At 48.0% G+C, this 22,105-nt stretch overlaps 1 protein-coding gene across 2 annotated transcripts in view; it reads left to right on the top strand.

Annotated features, from left to right (window-relative positions):
* LOC143989049 (cytochrome P450 2K1-like) overlaps positions 1 to 22,105 on the top strand; it is a 72,281-nt gene that overhangs the window by 32,810 nt on the left and 17,366 nt on the right. Inside the window, exons 5-6 of one of the 2 annotated variants that reach the window (XM_077489052.1) lie at positions 6,914 to 7,087; positions 12,941 to 13,082. In XM_077489052.1, coding sequence (XP_077345178.1) covers positions 6,914 to 7,087; positions 12,941 to 13,082 — 316 coding nt within the window. The remainder of the gene's footprint in view (positions 1 to 6,913; positions 7,088 to 12,940; positions 13,083 to 22,105) is intronic. The other variant, XM_077489053.1, reaches the window with a different exon arrangement.

The following is a 22,105-nucleotide window of genomic DNA, read 5'->3' as shown; positions in this document are numbered from 1 at the left end:
GCATGCTTGGCCAATCGTAGCGCCAGCAGCGAGGAGAGCCATGATTGGCCACAGGCAGGATGCCTGTGGCCAATCATAGCTCAGGCTGTGTAGTGCACGCCCCACACTATATAAGGCCGCCAGCGCGGCAGCCTTGTGTAGTGTGTTGGCGTCTGAAGCAGTGGGTGTTCTGTGTACCTTCAACACAGTACACACCGATCGTTTTCAGCCGATTTTCGATCTTGCTGTTGTGTAGTGGTTATTGTCTGCGTGTCCTGACCGCAGTATACACCGCTATATTCACCTCACCTATATAGCTAGTGATCTATCTTTTTTTTTTTTGCAAATATAAACTTTATTCATTTTTTAGAGATGCCCCACATGGGCGTTAACAAAACATGTACACAAAAGGGGGGAGGGAGGAGACAGTAACACATAAAAATGGGGGGCATAAACATATGCATATTACAGATATAACATACACATCTCAGATATGTCAATGTATTACTGAAAGGAAAAAAAAAAAAAAAAAAGGGGGGGGGGGGGGGTTAGGTCTGGTTGAGTCTGTACAGCCCTGGTTGTGGCGCTTGCCAAACTAATGGCCCCTCAGCGCAGGGTTCTAAGGGAGGTACCCTCCGTCGAGAAGATGAACTGGTGCCACAGCGCCCAGGTCTTTGTAAATTGTTCGTGTTGTTGTCTCGCAGTGAGCACCAGGTCTTCCATTTTACTGACATCTTCTACTTTCTTAATCCAGGATGCCACCGAAGGTGGGGTTTGGCTTTTCCACTGAAGGGGGATACAGGATTTAGTGGCGTTTGCCAGGTGGCATACGACCGATTTTTTATATCGTTTAATGGACATTGTGTTAACGTGTAGGAGGAAAAAGGCCAGGTCGTCCGGAATAACGTATTCCGTGAACTTCTGAATAATGGTCCTGACTGTAGACCAGAAATAGGATAACTTCGAACATGACCAAAATACATGTAACAAAGTGCCCCTTTCCCTCCGACATCTCCAGCAAAGCGCCGAGGTGTGCGGGTAGTAGGTATGTAGAGTTTGGGGGGTGAGGTACCACCTTGTTAAGAGCTTGTAGTTAGTTTCCTGTACTTTCGTACAAATAGAGGATTTTAGGGCAAGTGTTACGATACGTTGAGTCTGGTTCGAAGTAAACGTACAGTTCAGTTCCCTTTCCCATTTTTTCAGAAAGGCCAGGTGCGCGTCATCTCGGGGGGCGACAAGAAGGTTATACATTGTGTAGTGATCTATCTTTTATAATAGAGCTTGCAGTCAGTAGTGTTAGATAGTGCGTGCTGTCTGCGTGCTCTGTACCCAGTACATACCGCTATATCCACCTACATAGCTGTTCTCTATTTGAGCCCACTTGCCATCTGCAGGAGTTATTGGAAGTTGTGTGTGCCTCCAGCACAGCACAGTATACATCTGTATATACCCCTTTATCTCTGGTGTTCTATAATAAAGGCATCTGCAGGAGTTAGTGGGTGTTGTGTGCCTCTAGCACAATATACACTACCCAACTGCTTTTTTACCCAACTCCCTTCAGGCCATTACCATGTCTGGAAGGCCAGCAAGGAGAGGCAGACAGGCGCGAGCCGATAAAAGAGGGCAAGCAGGCTCTGTGTCTAAAGACAACAGTGCTGGTCGTGGACGCGGTGCATTGTCATCAGCACGTGGCCATGGGACACGCTTGTCCTTCTTTTCGGCAGCTGGACATGTTGAGCCGCAACATGCCAACGACTTGGTAGAGTGGATGACCAAGCCCTCTTCATCCTCCTCATCCTCTCTCACCCAGGCTCAGGGTACTAGCAAAGCAGCTGCCAACGCATCGTCTTCCCTCCTCTCAATGTCATCATCAGTGACTCCTTCCTTGAGATCCACCACGTCCTCCTGAGGAGTCTCCTGAACTCTTTGAGCACAGTGTTGGGTACATGCTCCAGGAGGATGCCCAGTGTTTTGTGGGCTCTGATGATGACACTCAGCTAGAGGAAGGCAGTAGCGTGAGCGCAGAGAGAGGGGATGCTCAAGAAGGACAGCAATCTGGCAGTCATGTTCCACAAGCTGCAGCATACTGCCAGGTTTGCTACAGCGATGAAGAGGGAGGGGATGATGAGGGCACTGACTCCACGTGGGTGCCTGGAAGGAGAGAGGAGGAGGAGGAGCAGGAGGCACATGTCCAATGAGGCAGGATGCCCTCCGGGGGCCAGCTTAGGGGCAGCACACCGACTGAATCACACCACAGAGCTCCGCCTGTGCAGAGCGCTGCCTCTGCGCGTTATTCTAAAAGTTCTTTGGTGTGGGCCTTTTTTGAGACGAGTGCATCAGATCGCACCGCTGCTATTTGCAACATATGTCTCAAGCGTATCTCACGTGGCCAAAACATCAGCCGCTTGGGCACCACATGCTTGACCAGACATATGTTGACCTGCCATGCAGCTCGTTGGCAAGCGTACCTCAAAGACCCACACCAAAGAACAACGCGGACCTCTCCTTGCTCCTCATCAGCTGGCATCTCCAACCCCACTAGACCTTCAGTCCTCTCTGAAACCTGCTCTGGGAGGAATGAAGGTGTAGAATTAGGTGTGTCACAGCCAAGTGCTTCCGGGAACTCTGCTAGCGGTACACCCACGTCCGATTATAGCAGGCAAATGTCCCTGCCCCAACTGCTGGACCGGCGAAAGAAGTTCACTCCTAGCCATCCACATGCACAGCGGTTGAATGCTAGCTTGGCTAAATTGCTAGCACTTCAACTGCTGCCTTTTCAGTTGGTAGACTCGGCCCCCTTCCGTGAGTTTGTACAATGTGCGGTTCCTCAGTGTCAGGTCCCCAAACGCCACTTTTTCTCATGGAAGGCGATTCCGGCTCTCTACCGGCATGTGGAAGGCAATGTCCTTGCCTCGCTGGACAGGGCGGGCAGCGGTAAGGTGCATATTTCCGCTGACTCATGGTCCAGCAGGCATGGACAGGGACGTTACCTGTCTTTCACGGCCCATTGGGTCACTCTTCTGGCAGCTGGGAAGGATGCAGGACAAGGTGCAGTAGTGTTGGAAGTTGTTCAGCCACCACGCCTCCAAAATGCTACTATTGGTTGTGACACACCTCTCTCATCCACCCCCTCCTCTTCTTCTTCCTCCATGGCCTTTTCCAGTGCTCTGTCCTCAGAACCAGCGGTGCTTCGTAGGCGTTCCAGGGGCTACGCAAGTACGCAGGCAAAACAATGCCATGCCGTGCTTGCGCTGGTTTGTTTGGGGGACAGGAGCCACACTGGGGTGGATGTTTTGTCAGCTCTGCAGGGGCAGGCCGAGAGGTGGTTGACGCCACACCAGCTTAAGCCAGGAATGGTGGTTTGTGATAATGGCACCAACCTCCTCTCCGCCCTCCGACAGGGACAACTGACCCATGTGCCCTGTGTAGCTCACGTCCTTAACCTGGTGGTGCAGCGGTTCTTGGGCAGGTACCCCAGCTTACAGGATGTCCTGAAGCAGGCCAGGAAAGTCTGTGTGCATTTCCGCTGATCATTTAATGCCTGTGCTCGGCTGGCTGAGCTCCAAAAGGAGTTGAACCTGCCCAAGAACCGCCTTATATGTGACATGCCCACCAGGTGGAACTCAACGCTGGCCATGCTGCAGCGGCTGCACATGCAGCAGAGGGCCATCAATGAGTACCTGTGCGACTACGGCACCAGCACAGGGTCAGGGGAGCTCGGTTTTTTCTCACCACGCCAGTGGGGCATGATCAGGGATGCATGCACTGTCCTGTCACCGTTTGAGGAGGCCACAAGGATGGTGAGCAGTGACAGTGCATGCATCAGTGACACTGTACCTCTTGTCCACCTCTTGGAGCATACGCTGCGTGGAATAATGGACAGGGCACTTGAGGCAGAACAGAGGCAGGAAGAGGAGGACTTCCTTGCCTCTCAAGGCCCCCTTTATCCAGACAGTGTTCCTGCTGTGCCACCCATCACACAGGAAGAGGATGAGGAGGAGGAAGAGGAGGAGGAGGATGATTGTGTCAGCATGGAGGTGGAGGCTGGCACTCAGCATCAGCAGCAGCAGCAGTCTTGTAGGGATGATTTACAGTCCCAAGAAACACGTGGACTTGTACGTGGCTGGGAGGAGGTAGCTGCGGATCATGTCGTCCTTAGTGACCCAGAGGACTCCGGACCGAATGCCTCAGCTAACCTACACTGCATGGCCTCCCTGATCCTGCAAAGCCTGCGGAAGGATCCTCGTATTCTTCGGATCAAGGAGAGGGACCATTACTGGCTGGCCACTCTCCTTGATCCACGGTACAAGGGTAAGGTTGCCGACCTTATCTTGTCATCGCAGAGGGAGCAGAGGATCAGACATCTCCGGGAGGCCTTGCAGAAAGGTCTGTGCAACGCGTTCCCAGAGACTGGGAGGTTACAAACTCCTGGTCCTGGACAACGTGTTGCTGAGGCATCGGTCAGAAGGAGCGGTGGAGAAGGTGGCCATCTGACTGATGCTTTCAGACAATTTTTTAGTCCGCAGCCCCAAGGTATGATCGGTTCCAGCACCCATCGCCAGCGTCTGATTTACATGGTGCAGAAATACCTAGGGGCAAGGTCAGACTTGGACACCTTTCCCACCGAAAATCCTCTGGCTTACTGGGTCTTGAGGATGGATCACTGGCCAGAGCTTGCACAGTATGCAATTGAGCTACTGGCCTGTTCTGCATCCAGCGTTCTTTCGGAAAGCACCTTCAGTGCTGCTGGTGGCTTTGTTACCGATCACAGGGTGCGCCTGTCCACCGAATCAGTTGATCGACTGATCTTCATCAAGATGAATCAGTCTTGGATAACCCACAGCTACCAAGCACCTGAAGCTGATGTAACCGAATAATTTTTTTTGAAATATCACATCCCTTCAAGACCTATGCTGATGCTGAGTGACTGTCCTGTTATGTTGATTGTCTATCCTCTTCCTCCTCCGCTGATATGTTGGAAGAACATTTCTGGTTCTGGTTAATGCCAGCAGCACAATTTTTCTGCCCCTGTTTAACAGGGGCGTTTAAGTACAATTTTTGATGCAATGCTTTGCAGCAGAGCTAATTCCTGCAATCAAACAAGAGTATATGGGAGAGGTTGCAGTGTGGTGGCACCAGCACCAGTGCCTAAGGCCCAATTTTTCTGCCCCTGTTTAACAGGGGCATTTAATTACAATTTTTGATGCAATGCTTTGCAGCAGGGCTAATTCCTGCAATAAAACTAGAGTATATGGAAGAGGTTGCAGTGTGGTGGCACCAGCACCAATGCCTAAGGCCCAATTTTTCTGCCTCTGTTTAACAGGGGCGTTTAAGTACAATTTTTGATGCAATGTTTTGCAGCAGGGCTAATTCCTGCAATAAAACTAGAGTATATGGCAGAGGTTGCAGTGTGGTGGCACCAGCACCAGTGCCTAAGGCCCAATTTTTCTGCCCCTGTTTAACAGGGGCGTTTAAGTACAATTTTTGATGCAATGCTTTGCAGCAGGGCTAATTCCTGCAATAAAACTAGAGTATATGGGAGAGGTTGCAGTGTGGTGGCACCAGCAGCAGTGCCTAAGGCCAAATTTTTCTGCCCCTGTTTAACAGGGACATGTAATTACAATTCTTGATATAATATTTCACAGGAGGGCCCCTTCCTGTGCCCACCCAGAGTAACGGTGAGGACTTATAGTGTTGTGGCACCTGCACCACAACCACCAAAGGTCAATTTTTCTACCACTGTTCAACAATGGCATGTAATTACAATTCTTGATATAATCGTTCACAGCAGGGCGCTCCAGCGCCCACCAAGAGTCACTTTCAGGGCTTACAATGTTGTGGCAAAACCAACACCTTGTTCCGCCATTTCTGCAGAGCATATAGGGCAGGCCCCTACTTTCAAACATCCAATTTACAAACATCTCCTACTTGCAAACGGAAGGAGACAACAGCAAGTGAGATGAAAAAAGATGGACGACAAAACAAATTATACAGGGGTGATAACCCTTCCCTATGTTTTCCAAAAAGCTTAAAAATAGTTTTTTTGACTGGAGCTACACTTTAAAAATGTACCAGTTGAAAATTACAAACAGATTCAACTTAACACAACAAACCTACACAGTCCCTGTCTTGTTTGCACCGCCTGTATACTGCTGTTCTGAGTATATAGGGCCTGGGGGCCACACGCATTTCCTTTTTTTAATATGGGTACGGGGTTCCCCTTAATATGCGTACAAGACCCAAATAGGCTGGTAATGGGCAGGGAGGGCTACCCATGCCATTTTTCTCAATGATTTTCAACCATATTGCAGGAACCAGATATAACATTAAAACCGCAAGCAGTTTTAAATGGTGTTATGTCCGTTTAATGTAATTTTGTGCAGGGACTGTTCTAAACACGGGAAACACGTGGCACTTCACAGGCATACTACAGACACCCCCAGGCACCATATTTAAAGGAATATTTAAAATTAGGGCTCCCGCCAAAACGGCCATTTTTAAAAACATTTTAGGCATTGACCCATGTCCCCTGGGGCAGGAGCCAGGTCCCCAAACCCTTTTTAGGACAGTATCTTGCATATTAGCCGTTAAAATTAGCACTTTTCATTTCGAACGTTCGAGTCCCATAGACTTCAATGGGGTTCTAAAGTTCGTTCGAATTTGGGGTCCGTTCGAAAGTTCTGGTGCGAACCGGGGGGTGTTTGGCTCATCCCTAGTCTCTGACACCAGTGCTTTCCAGGTCATTGACCTGGAACATGAATGCAGCTAGTAAGAAAAAAAAAGAACCCTGCATGCTTGTCCTGGGTCAGAAGCTCTGAAAATAGTGAAACCTATTACGTAACAGATTTTGCAACCATGACAACAATAAAAAGAACATTGCAAATCCATCACCACTGCAGCCTAACAACTAAAGTATCTTTTTTTTTTTTATCAGATATATAATATTTTCCCATTCTTGGGATTTCTTCCTGGTGACCACAAAACTATTATAAAGAATGTGGAGGAGATGTGTGAATTTATTACAAAAACATTCATAAAACATCTGAAGAACTTAGATGAGAATGACCAGAGAAGCCTCATTGATGCATTTCTTGTGAGGCAAAAAGAGGTAAATTTATGTCTTACAAATTATATCCGCTAAAGGTAATTAGTAAAAGGTCTTTTCAGCCAGAAGTGCTTTCCAATGAGTTTCAGAAGATGAGATGTTGAGAATCTCTGGCTGTATATATAGTGCCTTGAAAAAGTATTAAATTGAAAGGTGCATCCCTACTGATCAGGATGGAGACCCTTTTAGATTTGGCTTCATTGTTGGTAGAGTGTATAGCTCCTGTGAAATAGGGATTAGTCAGTCTCAGTACGTGGTTGGTCTGAAAGTGTGTCTCCTGTAGGAAAGCAAAATGTGGCCTACCTTTCTTAAGTTCCCTCAAGAGCGCGGATCTTTTTTCTGGTATGTTCAGACCCCTGACATTATGCAAAATGATAGTGAGACTACGTCCCAAGGACGAATAGGCCATCCGGAAGACCCACGTACACAATCCGTCTCGATTTGTCTTTAAATAGAACTATAACTTTATCAGAAACCAATGTGTACCACTTCAATGGTGAGTAGGGTAGGGGGGGTAAAAGGGGTATAGGGTAGAGAGGGGGTGTAGAAAGGAGGGAAAAGAAGGGAAAAAAAGGTTAGGAAGTGGAGAGTGATAGTATTTCACCCCAGAGTGTTGTAACACCACTGAGGTAGATAATTAGTAGAGCTGGGGACAAAATCGTTCAACCAGCTCCACTATGTGAGAGCACGGGGAGGCTGCTCTATAACGACTGTAAGAAGGTTGTCACCCAAGTATCCCTCCGGCTCCTGTCTATCAGCCGGCTAAGCAACACAGGGGTAACAATCCGTTAACTAACAAGTAAAAGAGTACAAAAATACAAATAAGTATAGAGCACAGCCAGAGAAGGTGAGAAGTACCCGGCCTATGCGAGTTTTAAAGCCCAACCACGTCACCATATGTGTACCATGGTTGGGGTGTGTACACAGAAACCCTGCAAAGAACACAAACGGTAAATTTCAACTATAGTAATTTCCAAGCAAAGGCTTGGCAAACTGGTAAAAAGCTGCTAATGGGTGGCTGCTGAAGTAAGTGTCCCAAGACCTGTCTGAGCTTTGGGCCTACAGGTGCAGTGAGCCACGGTGACCAATGGCGGTCTGTCTGTCTAGAGCTAGAGGAGCTTCCTCAATATGGATATCAAACCTAAAGGCATCTGTTCACAGCCTGCACGTTGATCCATCAGAGGTCATCATAGCTATCCATCCCTGCTGTCTAAATATACTATCCCCAAACAGTAACTTAGGGGGGGTAAAAGTTCCAACCAGGTCCTCCTGGTTCACAGCAAGTGCACCATCGGTGATAGAATCAAGTGTAACACCAGTCTCATAACCTTCAATACTGAGTCTGAGTTGGTCCTGTACAGTGCAGAACTATTGTTTACCAGTCCTGAGGATCCCCTTGACCTTCCTCTGGGGCCCTGGAGGCGGGTTGTCTTGCTCTGGGCATCTCACCCTGTGAGTTAAGGCCTCGGTTATGTTTCATTTATTTGGAGAGTCTTTTATCTGGCGTGGAGAATGGAGATCTCTGTGTCCCATGTTCAGCTCTAGGCAGGATGAATTCCTGATACCAGTCAGGGAGTGCGACAGGATCCAAATGCAAGGATTCAAAAAAGTCTGGTAGGTCTGTAGGGATACGCAGCATGTGTTGTCTGCCTGCATGTGTCAAAGTAAGGGCAAAGGGGAAGCGCCATGTGTATTTTAAATCATGTGTCCGTAGTTTATCAAGTAAGGGTCGCAAGGCTCTGCGGTTCCTCAGCGTTATCTGGGAGAGGTCATGAAACAGCATAATCATCGCACCATTGAATACTATGCTGTCATTCCTTCTTGCTTTATTCATAATGGCTTCCTTAACACCCCTTTCACACCACACCGCCGATAGCGTGGGCGGTAAAATGCCGCTATTTTTAGCGGAGTTTTACTGCCGGATTTGCGGTGCATTTTGGCCGTTAGCGGGGCGCTTTTACCCCCGCTAGCGGCCGAGAAAGGGTTAAAACCGCCAGCAATACGCCGCAATAGCGGCGTTTTGCCGGCGGTATTACAGCGCTGCCCCATTGATTTCAATGGGGAGCAGCGGTAAACACACCGCTCCTTCACCGTTCTAAAGAAGCTGCTGGCAGGACTTTTTCCCGACGTCCTGCCAGCACACCACTGTAGTGTGAAAGCCCTCGGGCTTTCACACTACATACAATGGTGCAGCTTCTTTAGGGCGGATTGCAGGCGCTATTTCTAACGATATAGCACCTGCAAAACGCCCTGGTGTGAAAGAGGTGTAAGCTGGAAGTTTTGCAGGCAACAGATTATGTCCCTAGACTGCGCTGTGTCTGGGCCTTTGGGTCTGAGAGCTCTGTGAGCTCGCACAAAGTCAATTGCTGTGTCCTTTTGCCTTTCCAGGAGGCTATTAAAAACTGTTTGCAATGCTGGCATTATTTGTGCTGTGTCAACAGATTCAGGGATGTCTCTCACCCTTATATTACCCCTTCTGCCCCTGTTGTCCAGGTCCTCGAGATGTCTATTTATCTCTATTAGGTGTGTGGAGTGAGTCAATGCTACCGTTTCAAGCCTGTTCAGCCTCTTGTCCCTCTGTTTCCCAATCGTTTCTGCAGCTGCTAGCTTTTCAGTCAATACCAGTAAGTTGGATTTAAGGTCTGTGATTGCGGCTGAGAAAGTAGATTTTATGTCCGCCGTGAAGCCTGCCATGTCCGCATAGGTTAGGGGTTGATTCGTTTGTGTAAAGCCCCTACCTGAGTCCCCTGCCGTGGATAGTGAGTCCTCACTGGAGTCTTCATCCTCCGGCTGCGTCCGCGCCATTTTGTTCCCCGCCATGCTGTTGCTGGATGTCGCCTGCCTTTTAAAAAGATCAGTGATGTTCCTGGCAGATATGGTCGTGTAGCTGCTCTTGGGTCTGGTCTGGAGATGCTTTCTGCCCATCGCTGGATCGTTGTGAGCAGGGGATACGAGCTGCAGGCCGGGTTCTCTCACAGAGCTCTGCTAGTGTGCGTCCATCGCCATCAAGCGCCAAGCCACGCCCCCCATTCTTCTTTTAAAAATAGTTTAAGCTCTGTCAGATTAGATGGAGAGCGTCTGTGAACAGCAATTTTTAAGTTTTTCCACAATTCCTAATTGGATTTAGGTTTGGACTTTGGGTCATTCTACCACATGAATATGCTTTGATCTAAACCATTCCATTATAGCTATGGCTGTATGTTTAGGGACATTGTCCTGCTGGAAGGTGAACCTCTGTCCCAGTCTCAAGTCTTTTGCAGACTCTAACAGGTTTTCTTCTAAGATTACCCATGCATTTGGCTTCATCCATCTTCCCATCAACTCTCCAGCTTCTCTGTCCCTGCTGAAGAAAAGCATCCCCACAACATGATGCTGCCACCACCATTTTTCACAGTGGGGATGGTGTGTTCAGGGTGATGTGCAGTGTCAGTTTTTCACCACACGTAGTATTTTGCTTTTAGGCCAAAAAGTAAAATTTTGGTCTCATCTGACCAGAGCACCTTCTTCCACATGTTTGCGGTGTCCCCCACTCTTCCATAAAGGCCAGATTTGTGGAGTGCTCAACTAATATTTGTCCAGTGGACAGATTCACCTGAACTGTGGATCTCTGCCGCTCCTCCAGAGTTACCATGGGCTTCTTGGCTGCTTCTCTGATTAATGCTCTACTTGCCCGGCCTGTCAGTTTAGGTGGACAGTCATGTCTTGGTAGGTTTGCTGTTGTGCCATACTCTTTCCATTTCCGGATGATGGATTGAACAGTGCTCCGTGAGGTGTTCAAAGCTTAGTGTATTGTTTTATAACCTAGCCCTGCTTTAAACTTCTCCACACCGTTATCCCTGACCTGTCTGGTGTACTCCTTGGCCTTCACAATGCTGTTTATTTACTAAGGTTCTCTACTAAATCTCTGAGGGCTTTGAAGAACAGCTGTATTTATACTGAGATTAAATCACATACAGGTGGACTCTATTTACTGGTAAGGTGACTTCTGAAGGCAATTGGTTCCACTAGATTTTAGTAAAGGGGGCTGAATACAAATGCACACCACACTTTTCAGATATTTTTTTAAAAAAATGTTGAAAAACATTTATCGTTTTCCTTCCACTTCACAATTATGTGCCACGTTGTGCCACTTCACAATTATGTGCCACGTTGTGCCACTTCACAATTATGTGCCACGTTGTGTTGGTCTACAACATAAAATTCCAATAAAATGCATTTAACGTTTTGGTTGTAACATCACAAAATGTGGAAAATTTCAAGGGGTATATATACTTCTTCAAGGCACTGTATCTTTTCGCACTTTGGCCTATTTAAAACCAAAAATGGGTAGAGGTAATTGAATGGACAGTTATGTCTGTTTCCCCCAATCATCCTTTTAGTCTAAACAGATAATCTGCACGTAACTATAATAACCAAATGGAAAGAACACGGCACAACAGCAAACCTGCCAAGAGATGGCCGCACACCAAAACTCATGGACCAACTAAGGTGGGCATTAATAAGAGAGGCAGTACAGAGACCTAAGGTAACCCTGCAGGAGCTGCAGGGACTGAAGTACATAGGACAACAATAAGCTGTACGCTCCATAGAGTTGGGCTTTATGGCAGAGTGGCCAGAAGGAAGAAAGCCATTACTTCAGGAAAAAAACAAATGGCACCTTTTGAGTTTGTGAAAAGGCATGTGGGAGACTCCCAAAATGTATGGAGGAAGTTGCTCTGGTCTGATGAGACTAAAATTGAACTTTTTGGCCATCAAAGAAAATGGTATGTCTGGTACAAACCCAACACATCACATCACCCAAAGAACACCATGTTTTTCAGCAGTTGGGACTGGGAAACCAGTAAGGGTTGAGGGAAAGATGGATGGTGCTAAATACAGGGATATTCTTGAGCAAAACCTGTACCACTCTGTGTGTGATTTGAGGCTAGGATGGAGGTTCACCTTCCAGCAGGACAATGAACCCAAACACACTGCTAAAGCAACACTTGAGTGGTTGAGTGCTGAAATGGCCTAGTCAAAGCCCAGACCTCAATCCAATAGAAAATCTCTGGTCAGATTTAAAGATTGCTGTTCACAAGCACAAACCATCCGACTTGAAGGAGCTGGAGCAGTTTTGCAAGGAGGAATGGTACAAAATCCCAGTGGTAAGATGTGGCAAGCTCATAGAGACATATCCAAAGCAACTTGGAGCTATGATAGCTGCAAAAGGTGGCTCTATTATAAAGTATTGACTTTAGGGGGGTGAATAGTTATGCACATTGACGTTTTCTGTTATTTTGTCCTATTTGTTGTTTGATTCACAATAATAAAAAAAAAAAATCTTCAAAGCTGTGGGCATGTTCTGTAAATTAAAAGTCCTCAAACAACCCATGTTAATTCCTGGTTGTGAGGCAACAAAACACGAAAAATTACCATAGGGGTGAATACTTTTGCAAGGCACTGTAGATGGATGGATAGACAGTAAAGCAGGATATCACATAAAAAAAAAAAAAATTGACCCCCTACATATGGCACACCATGTACTGTATTTATCCAGTTTATCTATTTCCATAGCTGTTAGCCATTTATAGACCCTTTTTCATATTGAACAGGGCTCAGTAGACTGAAACACATTATTCTAGTGTTGTGAGACATTATGGCAGAGGACACAGGAATTGATTCTGCATCAATCTGTTCCCTATGCTACTGAGAGCCTGGTGTTAAAATGACACGGCACTGAAGTCCTGGTACTGGAACATAATGAACTAGACTTAAGCACCAGTGTGTTGGTTGGAGCATACTACAGTACAATACTTCACCACTAGTTGACTGGTTACAGGGAAATTCTCACCGTACTCTCTGTGTTATCACTTGCAGGAGTCTGGAAATCCTCATTCATATTTTCATAATGAAAATTTAACAAGACTGGTAAGGAACCTTTTCTCCGCGGGAATGGAGACAACATCAACCACTCTGCGCTGGGGTCTGTTGCTCATGATGAAATACCCAGCGATACAAGGTAATATATATCTTAAAGTGGTTGTACACCCATATGTCCAGTGGAGTGACTGGACTCAGGTGATAGAGATTAAACAAATCCTCCTACATAAGTGTAGCAGCCATAACCTGTTGCAGGGCGGCCTTGACTTATTGGGCTTACCAGTTCCCTTGTCTTGGCCTGCTCCTCCACGTCTAGGGATTCCCAGGGTTGATACCCAACAACTTGAACGCTGACACAGATTAAGTCCTCTTTAAAAGGTTTTATTTTACGGTAATAACTTTCAACAACACAGTCTCTTAGGGAACAGAGAACACGGGTGAAGAACTCAGGCACCTTGAACTGCAAGTCTAACAAAGTCTCTATTTCCAACCAGAGAGTAGCCACTCGCAGCTGGGTAATTCAAGGCTGAACAGATCTCTAATCAGAGATCATGGCAGTCAGCACATTGACTCAAAACTTGAACAATCCTACGAACATGTACAAGTTGCAACTGAGGGTGAACAGGAACCTTTTTCCTCCGTACCTGGAACGTTTCCCGTCTCCGCAATGGTACTGGAAAAACGTGAATTTGTCAATGTCCTTCCCAACTCAGTAACCAGGCACTTCCCAGGATGCCACTTGCCAGCCCTCCTCCGAAGAGCCCTCCCCCGGTTACTTCCACAAGCTGTGGCGCCTTTCCTAGCCGAGAGCACACCCGGACACCTTGAATCCTGCCTCAGTTACAGTGCCTCGGACCAGCCAGTTCTGAGACTCGGGAACAGACGGATCCCTACCCCAGACCAGGCAGGCCTATCAGGGACCACTGACAGGAACATGTTGCGGGATGTCGAACCCCCCATAACCCCTTACGGTGCTACCCCGGACCTGGAACCAGAACAGACCACACGGGTCTCACAAACACCTCTCCCCGAACCACGTGACCCACACCTCTTAAGTACCCCTTCCCAGAATCCTCAGCGGGCCCCAGCACTCCCACTGATTGGTCCCGAGAAGGCTGATACCTAAACATCCAACCAGACCTGGTTCTGGCCTGTCACGTGCACCTCACCATTCACATGACCAGGCAGAACTTCCAAACACAGCCTGGCCAGACTGGTGTTAAGCTCTGACCTACAGAATCACCCTCAGAACCCCTACTGTTCTGAGGCAAAAAACTAAATTTACATTACATGCGTATGACTTTTTGTCCAAAATGTCATCCGCTACATAAGTTTTACCTGTTTATCTGCTGCCTTCTCTGATCTACAGTTGTTCAAAGTGCCTTTTTACAGCTTATCCGAGCTTCCAAAAAGCAGGGGGGAGCTGAAGTTACAAAGCTTAGTGAGAGCTAATTGGAGGGAAGGAACACATCCCCCTTCAAAAGGCACACGGAAAAAGAGCTGGGGCTGTCAATCACAGGCTGTGTGCTGGAGCCCCTGTCACTTTTTTCATCTCTTGAGGCCAGGAAAAGTGGCTCATGCTGATAGCAGAGGAATGAGGCAGCAGAGAGAAAATACACCTAGTGCACTGGATAAAGACAAGTACGCACTATAGAAGGCTATGCTTTGTTCATATTTCATGTCTTAGGCGGCGTACACACGCGGGGACTGTCTGCCGAAACTAAGTTCGTCAAACAGTCCGCTCAAACTTTTGAATGAACGAACACGCCCACACACGGCACTTTTTGAGCAGACAAATGCGGCAAACTTTGTTCGTCGTACTAAGTCCGTGCAACTTTTGAAATGAGCGGACTCGCCCACACACGAGGCAACAGTCCGCTCATTTCGAGCGCGTGTGCAGGTAGGCAGGGCCCGCGACGGAGACGTCGCGGGCTCCGCCGCCTGGAATGGACTTAAAGGGGAACCCCAACGCCGAAAAAAATCGGCGTGGGGGTCCCTCCAAAGTCCACAACAGACCCTTGTCCGAGCACGCTACCCGGCCGGCCAGGAAAGGGGGGCGAGCGAGCGCGCCCCCCCTCCTGAGCCGTACCAGGCCGCGTGCCCTCAACATGGGGGGTGCCTTGGGGAAGGGGGGGCCGCGCGGCCCCCCCCACCCCAAAGCACCTTGTCCCCATGTTGATGAGGACAAGGGCCTCTTCCCGACACGTCGCTCTCTCCGGCCGGAATGCCAGAGCCGCGCTGAGCGGCCACTTATATAGTGACAATGGGGCGGTGTCACATGGTATATGTCACATGGGTTGGTCACATGGTGACCCCGCCCCCTTACCATGTCATAGTCCCCATGTGACATCAACCCATGTGACCAACCCATGTGACATATACCATGTGACACCGCCCCATTGTCACTATATAAGTGGCCGCACAGCGCGGCTCTGGCATTCCGGCCGGAGAGAGCGACGTGTCAACATCTCCTGGAGAAGAACAAGAAGAACAAGAAGAAGAACAAGAACGGAAGGCGGCGACGACAGCGACGACAGCGGCGACAGCGGCGACAGAAGACCGGGCCACCGCCTGCAAAAGAGCTATAAGAAGGCGCGGTGGCCCAGCAGAAGAACCGAAGAGGGGGACAAGACCCCCGAAGTCGGGAGAAGAGGCCGGCGGCGGGGAGGAAGAAAGCCGGACTCCTCCGCTAGCAAAAGAGCTACAAGAAGATAGCGGAGGAGTCCGGCGAGAAGACCCCCGAAGACGGAAGACCCCCGGAGCTGTGCAATAAAATATTTTATCTCGTGTGTTGTGTTTTTTTTTGGGTACTTTTATTTTACAGGTGAATGGGTAGGGGTACATTGTACCCCATACTCATTCACATAGGGTGGGGGGCCGGTATCCGGGGGCCCCCTTATTAAAGGGGGCTCCCGGATTCCGATAAGCCCCCCGCCCGCAGACCCCGACAACCAACGGCCAGGGTTGTCGGGAAGAGGCCCTTGTCCTCATCAACATGGGGACAAGGTGCTTTGGGGTGGGGGGGCCGCGCGGCCCCCCCTTCCCCAAGGCACCCCCCATGTTGAGGGCACGCGGCCTGGTACGGCTCAGGAGGGGGGGCGCGCTCGCTCGCCCCCCTTTCCTGGCCGGCCGGGTAGCGTGCTCGGACAAGGGTCTGTTGTGGACTTTGGGGGGACCCCCACGCAGATTTTTTTCGGCGTTGGGGTTCCCCTTTAAGTCCATTCCAGGCGGCGGAGCCCGCGACGTCTCCGTCGCGGGCCCCGCCTACCTGCACACGCGCTCGAAATGAGCAGACTTCCCTCCGAGCGGGAACAGTTTGCTCATTTCGAAAGAGGCCTACACACGGGCGGACTGTTCGCTCAAACCAAGTTTCAGCGGACAGTTTTTCGGAATTTCTGAAAAACTTTGTTCGTCAAACTGTCTGCTGAAACTGTCCGCTGAAGCCCCACACACGAGCGGACTGTCCGCTGAAACACTGTTCAGCGGACAAGGTTGAGCCAACAGTCCGCCCGTGTGTACGCGGCCTTAGGCCGCGTACACACGGGCGGACTGTTCGCCCAACTTTGTCCGCTGAACAGTGTTTGGGCGGACAGTCCGCTCGTGTGTGGGCTTTCAGCGGACAGTTTCAGCGGACAGTTGGACGGACAAGGTTTTTCGGAATTTCCGAAAAACTGTCCGCTGAAACCTTGTTTCAGCGAACAGCCCGCTCGTGTGTAGGCTTGTTCGTCAAACAAAGTTGCGCGCATGCTCAGAAAGGATTTTCACGCCGAAAGCTATAATGCAGTGTATAGGACGTCGTATTTTTCGTCCCGTCGTACGTGCTGTTCACGTCATCGCGCACGGTTTCAGCAAACTGTTCGTTCGTCGTGTGTGGGCATGTCCGTCCATGCTAATTTTGAGCGGACTGTTTGCTGAAACTGTTGGACGGACAAAGTTGGGCGAACAGTCCGCGCGTGTGTACGCGGCCTTAGGTTTACAAAAAATATAAGGCAAAAATGTGCAATAGTTTGAAAATAATAGGCAAATAAATGTCTTTATCTGAGATATCATAGGCAGGATTTACTCACCATCCCTGTACTTCTCCCACTGCTCTACCAAAGGTTCCCTAATGCATGAACACATGAGTAGACATGTGCAATTAATTTAGTTCCGAATTAGTTTTTTAACAAATTTTGACAAATTAATTCCGAATTTCCAAATTTTTGAATTTCTGAAATTTCCAAATTGAAAAATTTGTGAAATTCTGAATTTACGAATTTACGAACTCCGAAATTACAAATTTGTGACTTTCGAATTTTTGGATTTTCGAATTTCCGAATTTCCAATTTTCGGATTTCAGATTTTCAGATTTTCCGAATTTTCGAATTTTCGAATTTTCGGATTTTCGGATTTTAGGAATTCCAAATTTTCGGAAATTCGAAAAAAGAAAGAAAATCTGTTTAATTCTAAATAAATAACTATTAACCACTTCAGCCCCGGACCATGTTGCTGGCCAAAGACCAGACCACTTTTTACGATTCGGCACTGTGTCGCTTTAACTGACAATTGCGCAGTCGTGCAACGTGGCTCCCAAACAAAATTGACGTCCTTTTTTCCCCATAAATAGAGCTTTCTTTTGGTGTTATTTGATCACCCCTGCGATTTTTATTTTTTGCGCTTTAAACAAAAATAAAGCAACGATTTTGAAAAAAAATGCATTATTTTTTACATTTTGTTATAACAAATATCCCCCAAAAATATATATAAAAACATTTTTTCCCTCAGTTTAGGCCGATACATATTCTTCTACATATTTTTGGTAAAAAAAAAATTGCAATAAGCGATTATTGATTGGTTTGCGCAAAAATTATAGCGTTTACAAAATAGGGGATAGTTTTATGGCATTTTTTTAAATAATTTTTTTTACTAGTAATGGCGGCGATCAGCGATTTTTATTGTGACTGCGACATTAGACATTATGGTGGACACATTGGACATTTATGACACATTTTTGGGACCATTGTCATTTATACAGCAATCACTGCTATATAAATGCAGTGATTCCTGTGTAAATGACACTGGCAGTGAAGGGGTTAACCAGTGGGTGGCAGTGTAGGGGTTAAGTGTTCCTAGGGGTGTGTTACTAACTGTTGGGGGCTAGGCTTTAATTTAGTGAACACTGATCCAATCACATGGAACAGAGATTAGCATCACTAGTTGCTAGGCAGAATGGGGAGATGCTGTTTACAACGGCATCTCTCCGTTCAGCCACCCCATGAGACGATCGCGGGTATGCCCACGGCGATCGAGTCCGTGGGACCCGCGACCGGACTCACGGGCGTCCCGACCAGCACGCGAGCGCGCCGCCAGCGGCGCGCTCACGATGGCAGGGCAGCATTAAAGATTGGACGTACCTGTACGCCAATATGCCTGCCCATGCCATTCTGCGTACATCGGCTGCGCTGGTTGGGAACTGGTTAAATTATAGGTATTGGAATTTCCTTTCAAATTTGACTGTTAGTGAATGTAACGAGCACAAATTTATCCGAAGTTACAAATTATCTGAAATAACGAATGCCACATCTATCGATCTAATAATAAAACCTTTTTATTATTAATTATTTATTACTAATTTGTTCTATTCCATTCGTTATTTCAGATAATTCATAACTATTGATAACTAACAATTAAGTTAACGAGTAAGAATTTATTAAACTAATTTTTTTTCTTTTTTTCCAGATTTTCAAATCTTTGAATTCCCGAATTCTGAAAATCCGAAAATTTGGAAATTCGGAATTCCAAAAATCTGAAATTGGGAAATTTGAAAATTCAAAAATTTGAAAATTCGGAAATCCGGAAATCTGAAAATTGGAAATTCGAAATTCGGAAATCTGAAAAATCTAAATGTGAAAATTCTCGAAATTTCCAAATTTAGAATTTTCGTATATCCAAATTTCCAAATTTTCGCATTTCCGAGTTTCCAATTTTCCGAATTTCCGAATTTTAAAAAAAACTCCCAGCAATACTCAGCTTCAGATGAGGATCATGTCAAATCAATTGATCAATGTCAATCACACATACTCCATTTATAATGACTAATCATAAAACCAAATAGGTTTTACAAGCTTGCCATGAATATAATATAACACCTATAAGTGCCGAATTACGAATTTGGAATGATATTCTAACAGCGGGGCTAGCAGGCATGCATGCACTGCCACGTACAGCATGACCTTGCCCACGGGACTGGTGGACTCTTTGTCCACCGGTCTCCCGGCGATCATATCAGAGAGCTGCAGAACTGGGAAGTGCCTATGTAAACAAGGCATTTCCCCATGCTGCCTTGTGTCATGACAGAGATCACTGCTCCCTGTCATCGGGAGCAGTGATCGCTGTCATGTGAGTGGAAGCCCATCCCCCACAGTTAGAATCACTCCCTAGGACACACTTAACCCCTTAATCGCCCCCTAGTGATTAACTCCTTCCCTGCCAGTGTCATTTACACAGTAATCAGTGCATTTTTATAGCACTGATCGCTGTAGAAATGACAATAGTCCCAAAATAGTGTCATTTAGTGTCAAATATGTCCTCCATAATGTTGTAGTCACAGAACGCCACCATTACTAATAAAAAAAATGAATAATAAAAATGGCATAAAGCGATCCCCTATTTTGTAGACCCTATTAGTGATGGACGAACTTCCGACGGGACGTTTCGCGAACGCGAAACGCGAACGGACACAAACGTTCGCGAAAACGACCGTTCGCCGCGGGCTCCATTGACTTCAATGGGAGGCGAATTTCGCAAACCTTTAGGTCGAATTTGCGGCCACGGGGTAATTATTAGGGGGTAGCACGTAGTCCCACCACCTGGACAATAGCATAATACATGTATGAGGTGAATTTGGGATCGATAACTACAAGCATTTTTTTTTTATTTGGGAAATTGTTCTGACAATTCAGGACTATGGAGCTAATGAAGGCAATGGAGGAGAGGGAAGGTCAGGGACCAGGGTAGGCAAACAAGAGGGTGCAGGAGATACAGAGCACTGACAGCAGCACCGTAATACAGAGCACTGACATCAGCACCGTGACATACAGCGCTGACAGCAGCTCCGTGACATACAGCGCTGACAGCAGCTCCGTGACATACAGCGCTGACAGCAGCTCCGTGACATACAGCGCTGACAGCAGCTCCGTGACATACAGCGCTGACAGCAGCTCCGTGACATACAGCGCTGACAGCAGCACCGTGACATACAGCGCTGACAGCAGCTCCGTGACATACAGCGCTGACAGCAGCTCCGTGACATACAGCGCTGACAGCAGCTCCGTGACATACAGCACTGACAGCAGCTCCGTGACATACAGCGCTGACAGCAGCTCCGTGACATACAGCGCTGACAGCAGCACCGTGACATACAGCGCTGACAGCAGCTCCGTGACATACAGCGCTGACAGCAGCTCCGTGACATACAGCGCTGACAGCAGCTCCGTGACATACAGCGCTGACAGCAGCTCCGTGACATACAGCGCTGACAGCAGCTCCGTGACATACAGCGCTGACAGCAGCTCCGTGACATACAGCGCTGACAGCAGCTCCGTGACATACAGCGCTGACAGCAGCTCCGTGACATACAGCGCTGACAGCAGCTCCGTGACATACAGCGCTGACAGCAGCTCCGTGACATACAGCGCTGACAGCAGCACCGTAAGCAGCCCCAGGAGGAAGTCAGCACAGCACAGGGATGGTGTGATCCCCTCATAATAAGAACCCCCAGGAGGAAGTCAGCACAGCACAGGGATGGTGGGAGCCCCTCATAATAAGAACACCCAGGAGGAAGTCAGCACAGCACAGGGATGGTGGGAACCCCTCATAATAAGCAGCCCCAGTAGAAATATGACACCGCTCAACCTCTTCAAAGAGGAGGGTAGGGGCATATAGTACGGTGTGCTTTTTTGGGTCAGGGAAGTGAGCCAAATGAATTAAGAAGGTCTGTGTGCTTGATTCCAAAAATTGTTTATAGACATATACATGGTCTACTGATCACATGTGTTGAATTCCTCCGAGATCCATGCCTCATTCATTTTTAGAAATGTGAGGTAGTTAACACTGTGGTGAGCTAGGCGAGTACGCTTATCGGTCACAATCCCCCCTGCTGCGCTGAACGTCCTTTCGGACAGGACACTGGATGAGGGGCAAGCCAACAGTTCGATTGCAAATTGGGCAAGCTCTGGCCAGAGGTCAAGCCTGCCCACCCAGTAGTCTAGGGGTTCATCACTCCTCAGAGCGTCCACATCGGCCGTTAACCCAATGTAGTCGGACACCTGACGGTCTAGGCGTTCCCTGATGCTGGATCCGGATGACACCTGTCGATGGGTCGGCTGAAAGAATGACCTCATATCCGAAGTCACCAACACATCTTCAAACCGGCCTCTTCTTGCAGGCGCTGTTGGATTGGTACCCGCAAATCCTTCTCTGGGAGTGGGAATTGCTCCTCTGCCAGCGCACGCAAAAGCAGAATGCAGCATTTCTCGAAGCAAGGCCTGGAAGTGCTGCATTCTGACAGCCCTCTGCGACGGCGGTAACATTTCCGCCATTTTGTGTTTGTACCGGGGGTCTAAGTACGTTGCCACCCAGTACTGGTCCTTGACCCTCATGCTTTTTATACGGGGGTCCCTATTAAAACACTGGAGCATGAAGGCCCCCATTTGCACTAAAGTGGAAGCGGTGTGGTGGCCTGGCTCCTGCTCATCATCCAGGATAATGTCGTCCTCTTCATTCTCCTCTCCCCATCCTCGCACAACAGGGATCCCAGAAAGGTTTAAAGCATGCTCTTCTTGCTCCTGCTCATCCGCCCCGGCACCATCCTCCTCTGACTCCTCATCAGACTCCTGTTGTTGACTTGTCTCAGATAGAGTAGCCCCCCCTGGGAATTCATCCAGCATTGCGACTTCCTCATCTTCCCGCTCCTGCTCCTCCACAGCCTGATCAATGACACGACGCAATGCACGCTCCAGAAAGAAGGCATAAGGTACCATGTCACTGATGGCGCCATGGCTGCGACTGACCAGTTTGGTGATCTCCTCAAATGGCCGCAGAAGTCTGCATGTGTCGCGCATGAGCAGCCACTGGCGCGGTGAAAAAAAACCCAGCTCCCCAGAACCGTTTCTTTCGCAGAGT

This window comes from Lithobates pipiens, unplaced genomic scaffold (assembly GCF_037356315.1).
Source record: "Lithobates pipiens isolate NorthernLeopardFrog02 unplaced genomic scaffold, aLitPip1_a1.2 Scaffold_18, whole genome shotgun sequence".
Classification (NCBI taxonomy): domain Eukaryota; kingdom Metazoa; phylum Chordata; class Amphibia; order Anura; family Ranidae; genus Lithobates; species Lithobates pipiens.
This window is presented reverse-complemented; position numbering and strand designations above follow the sequence as displayed.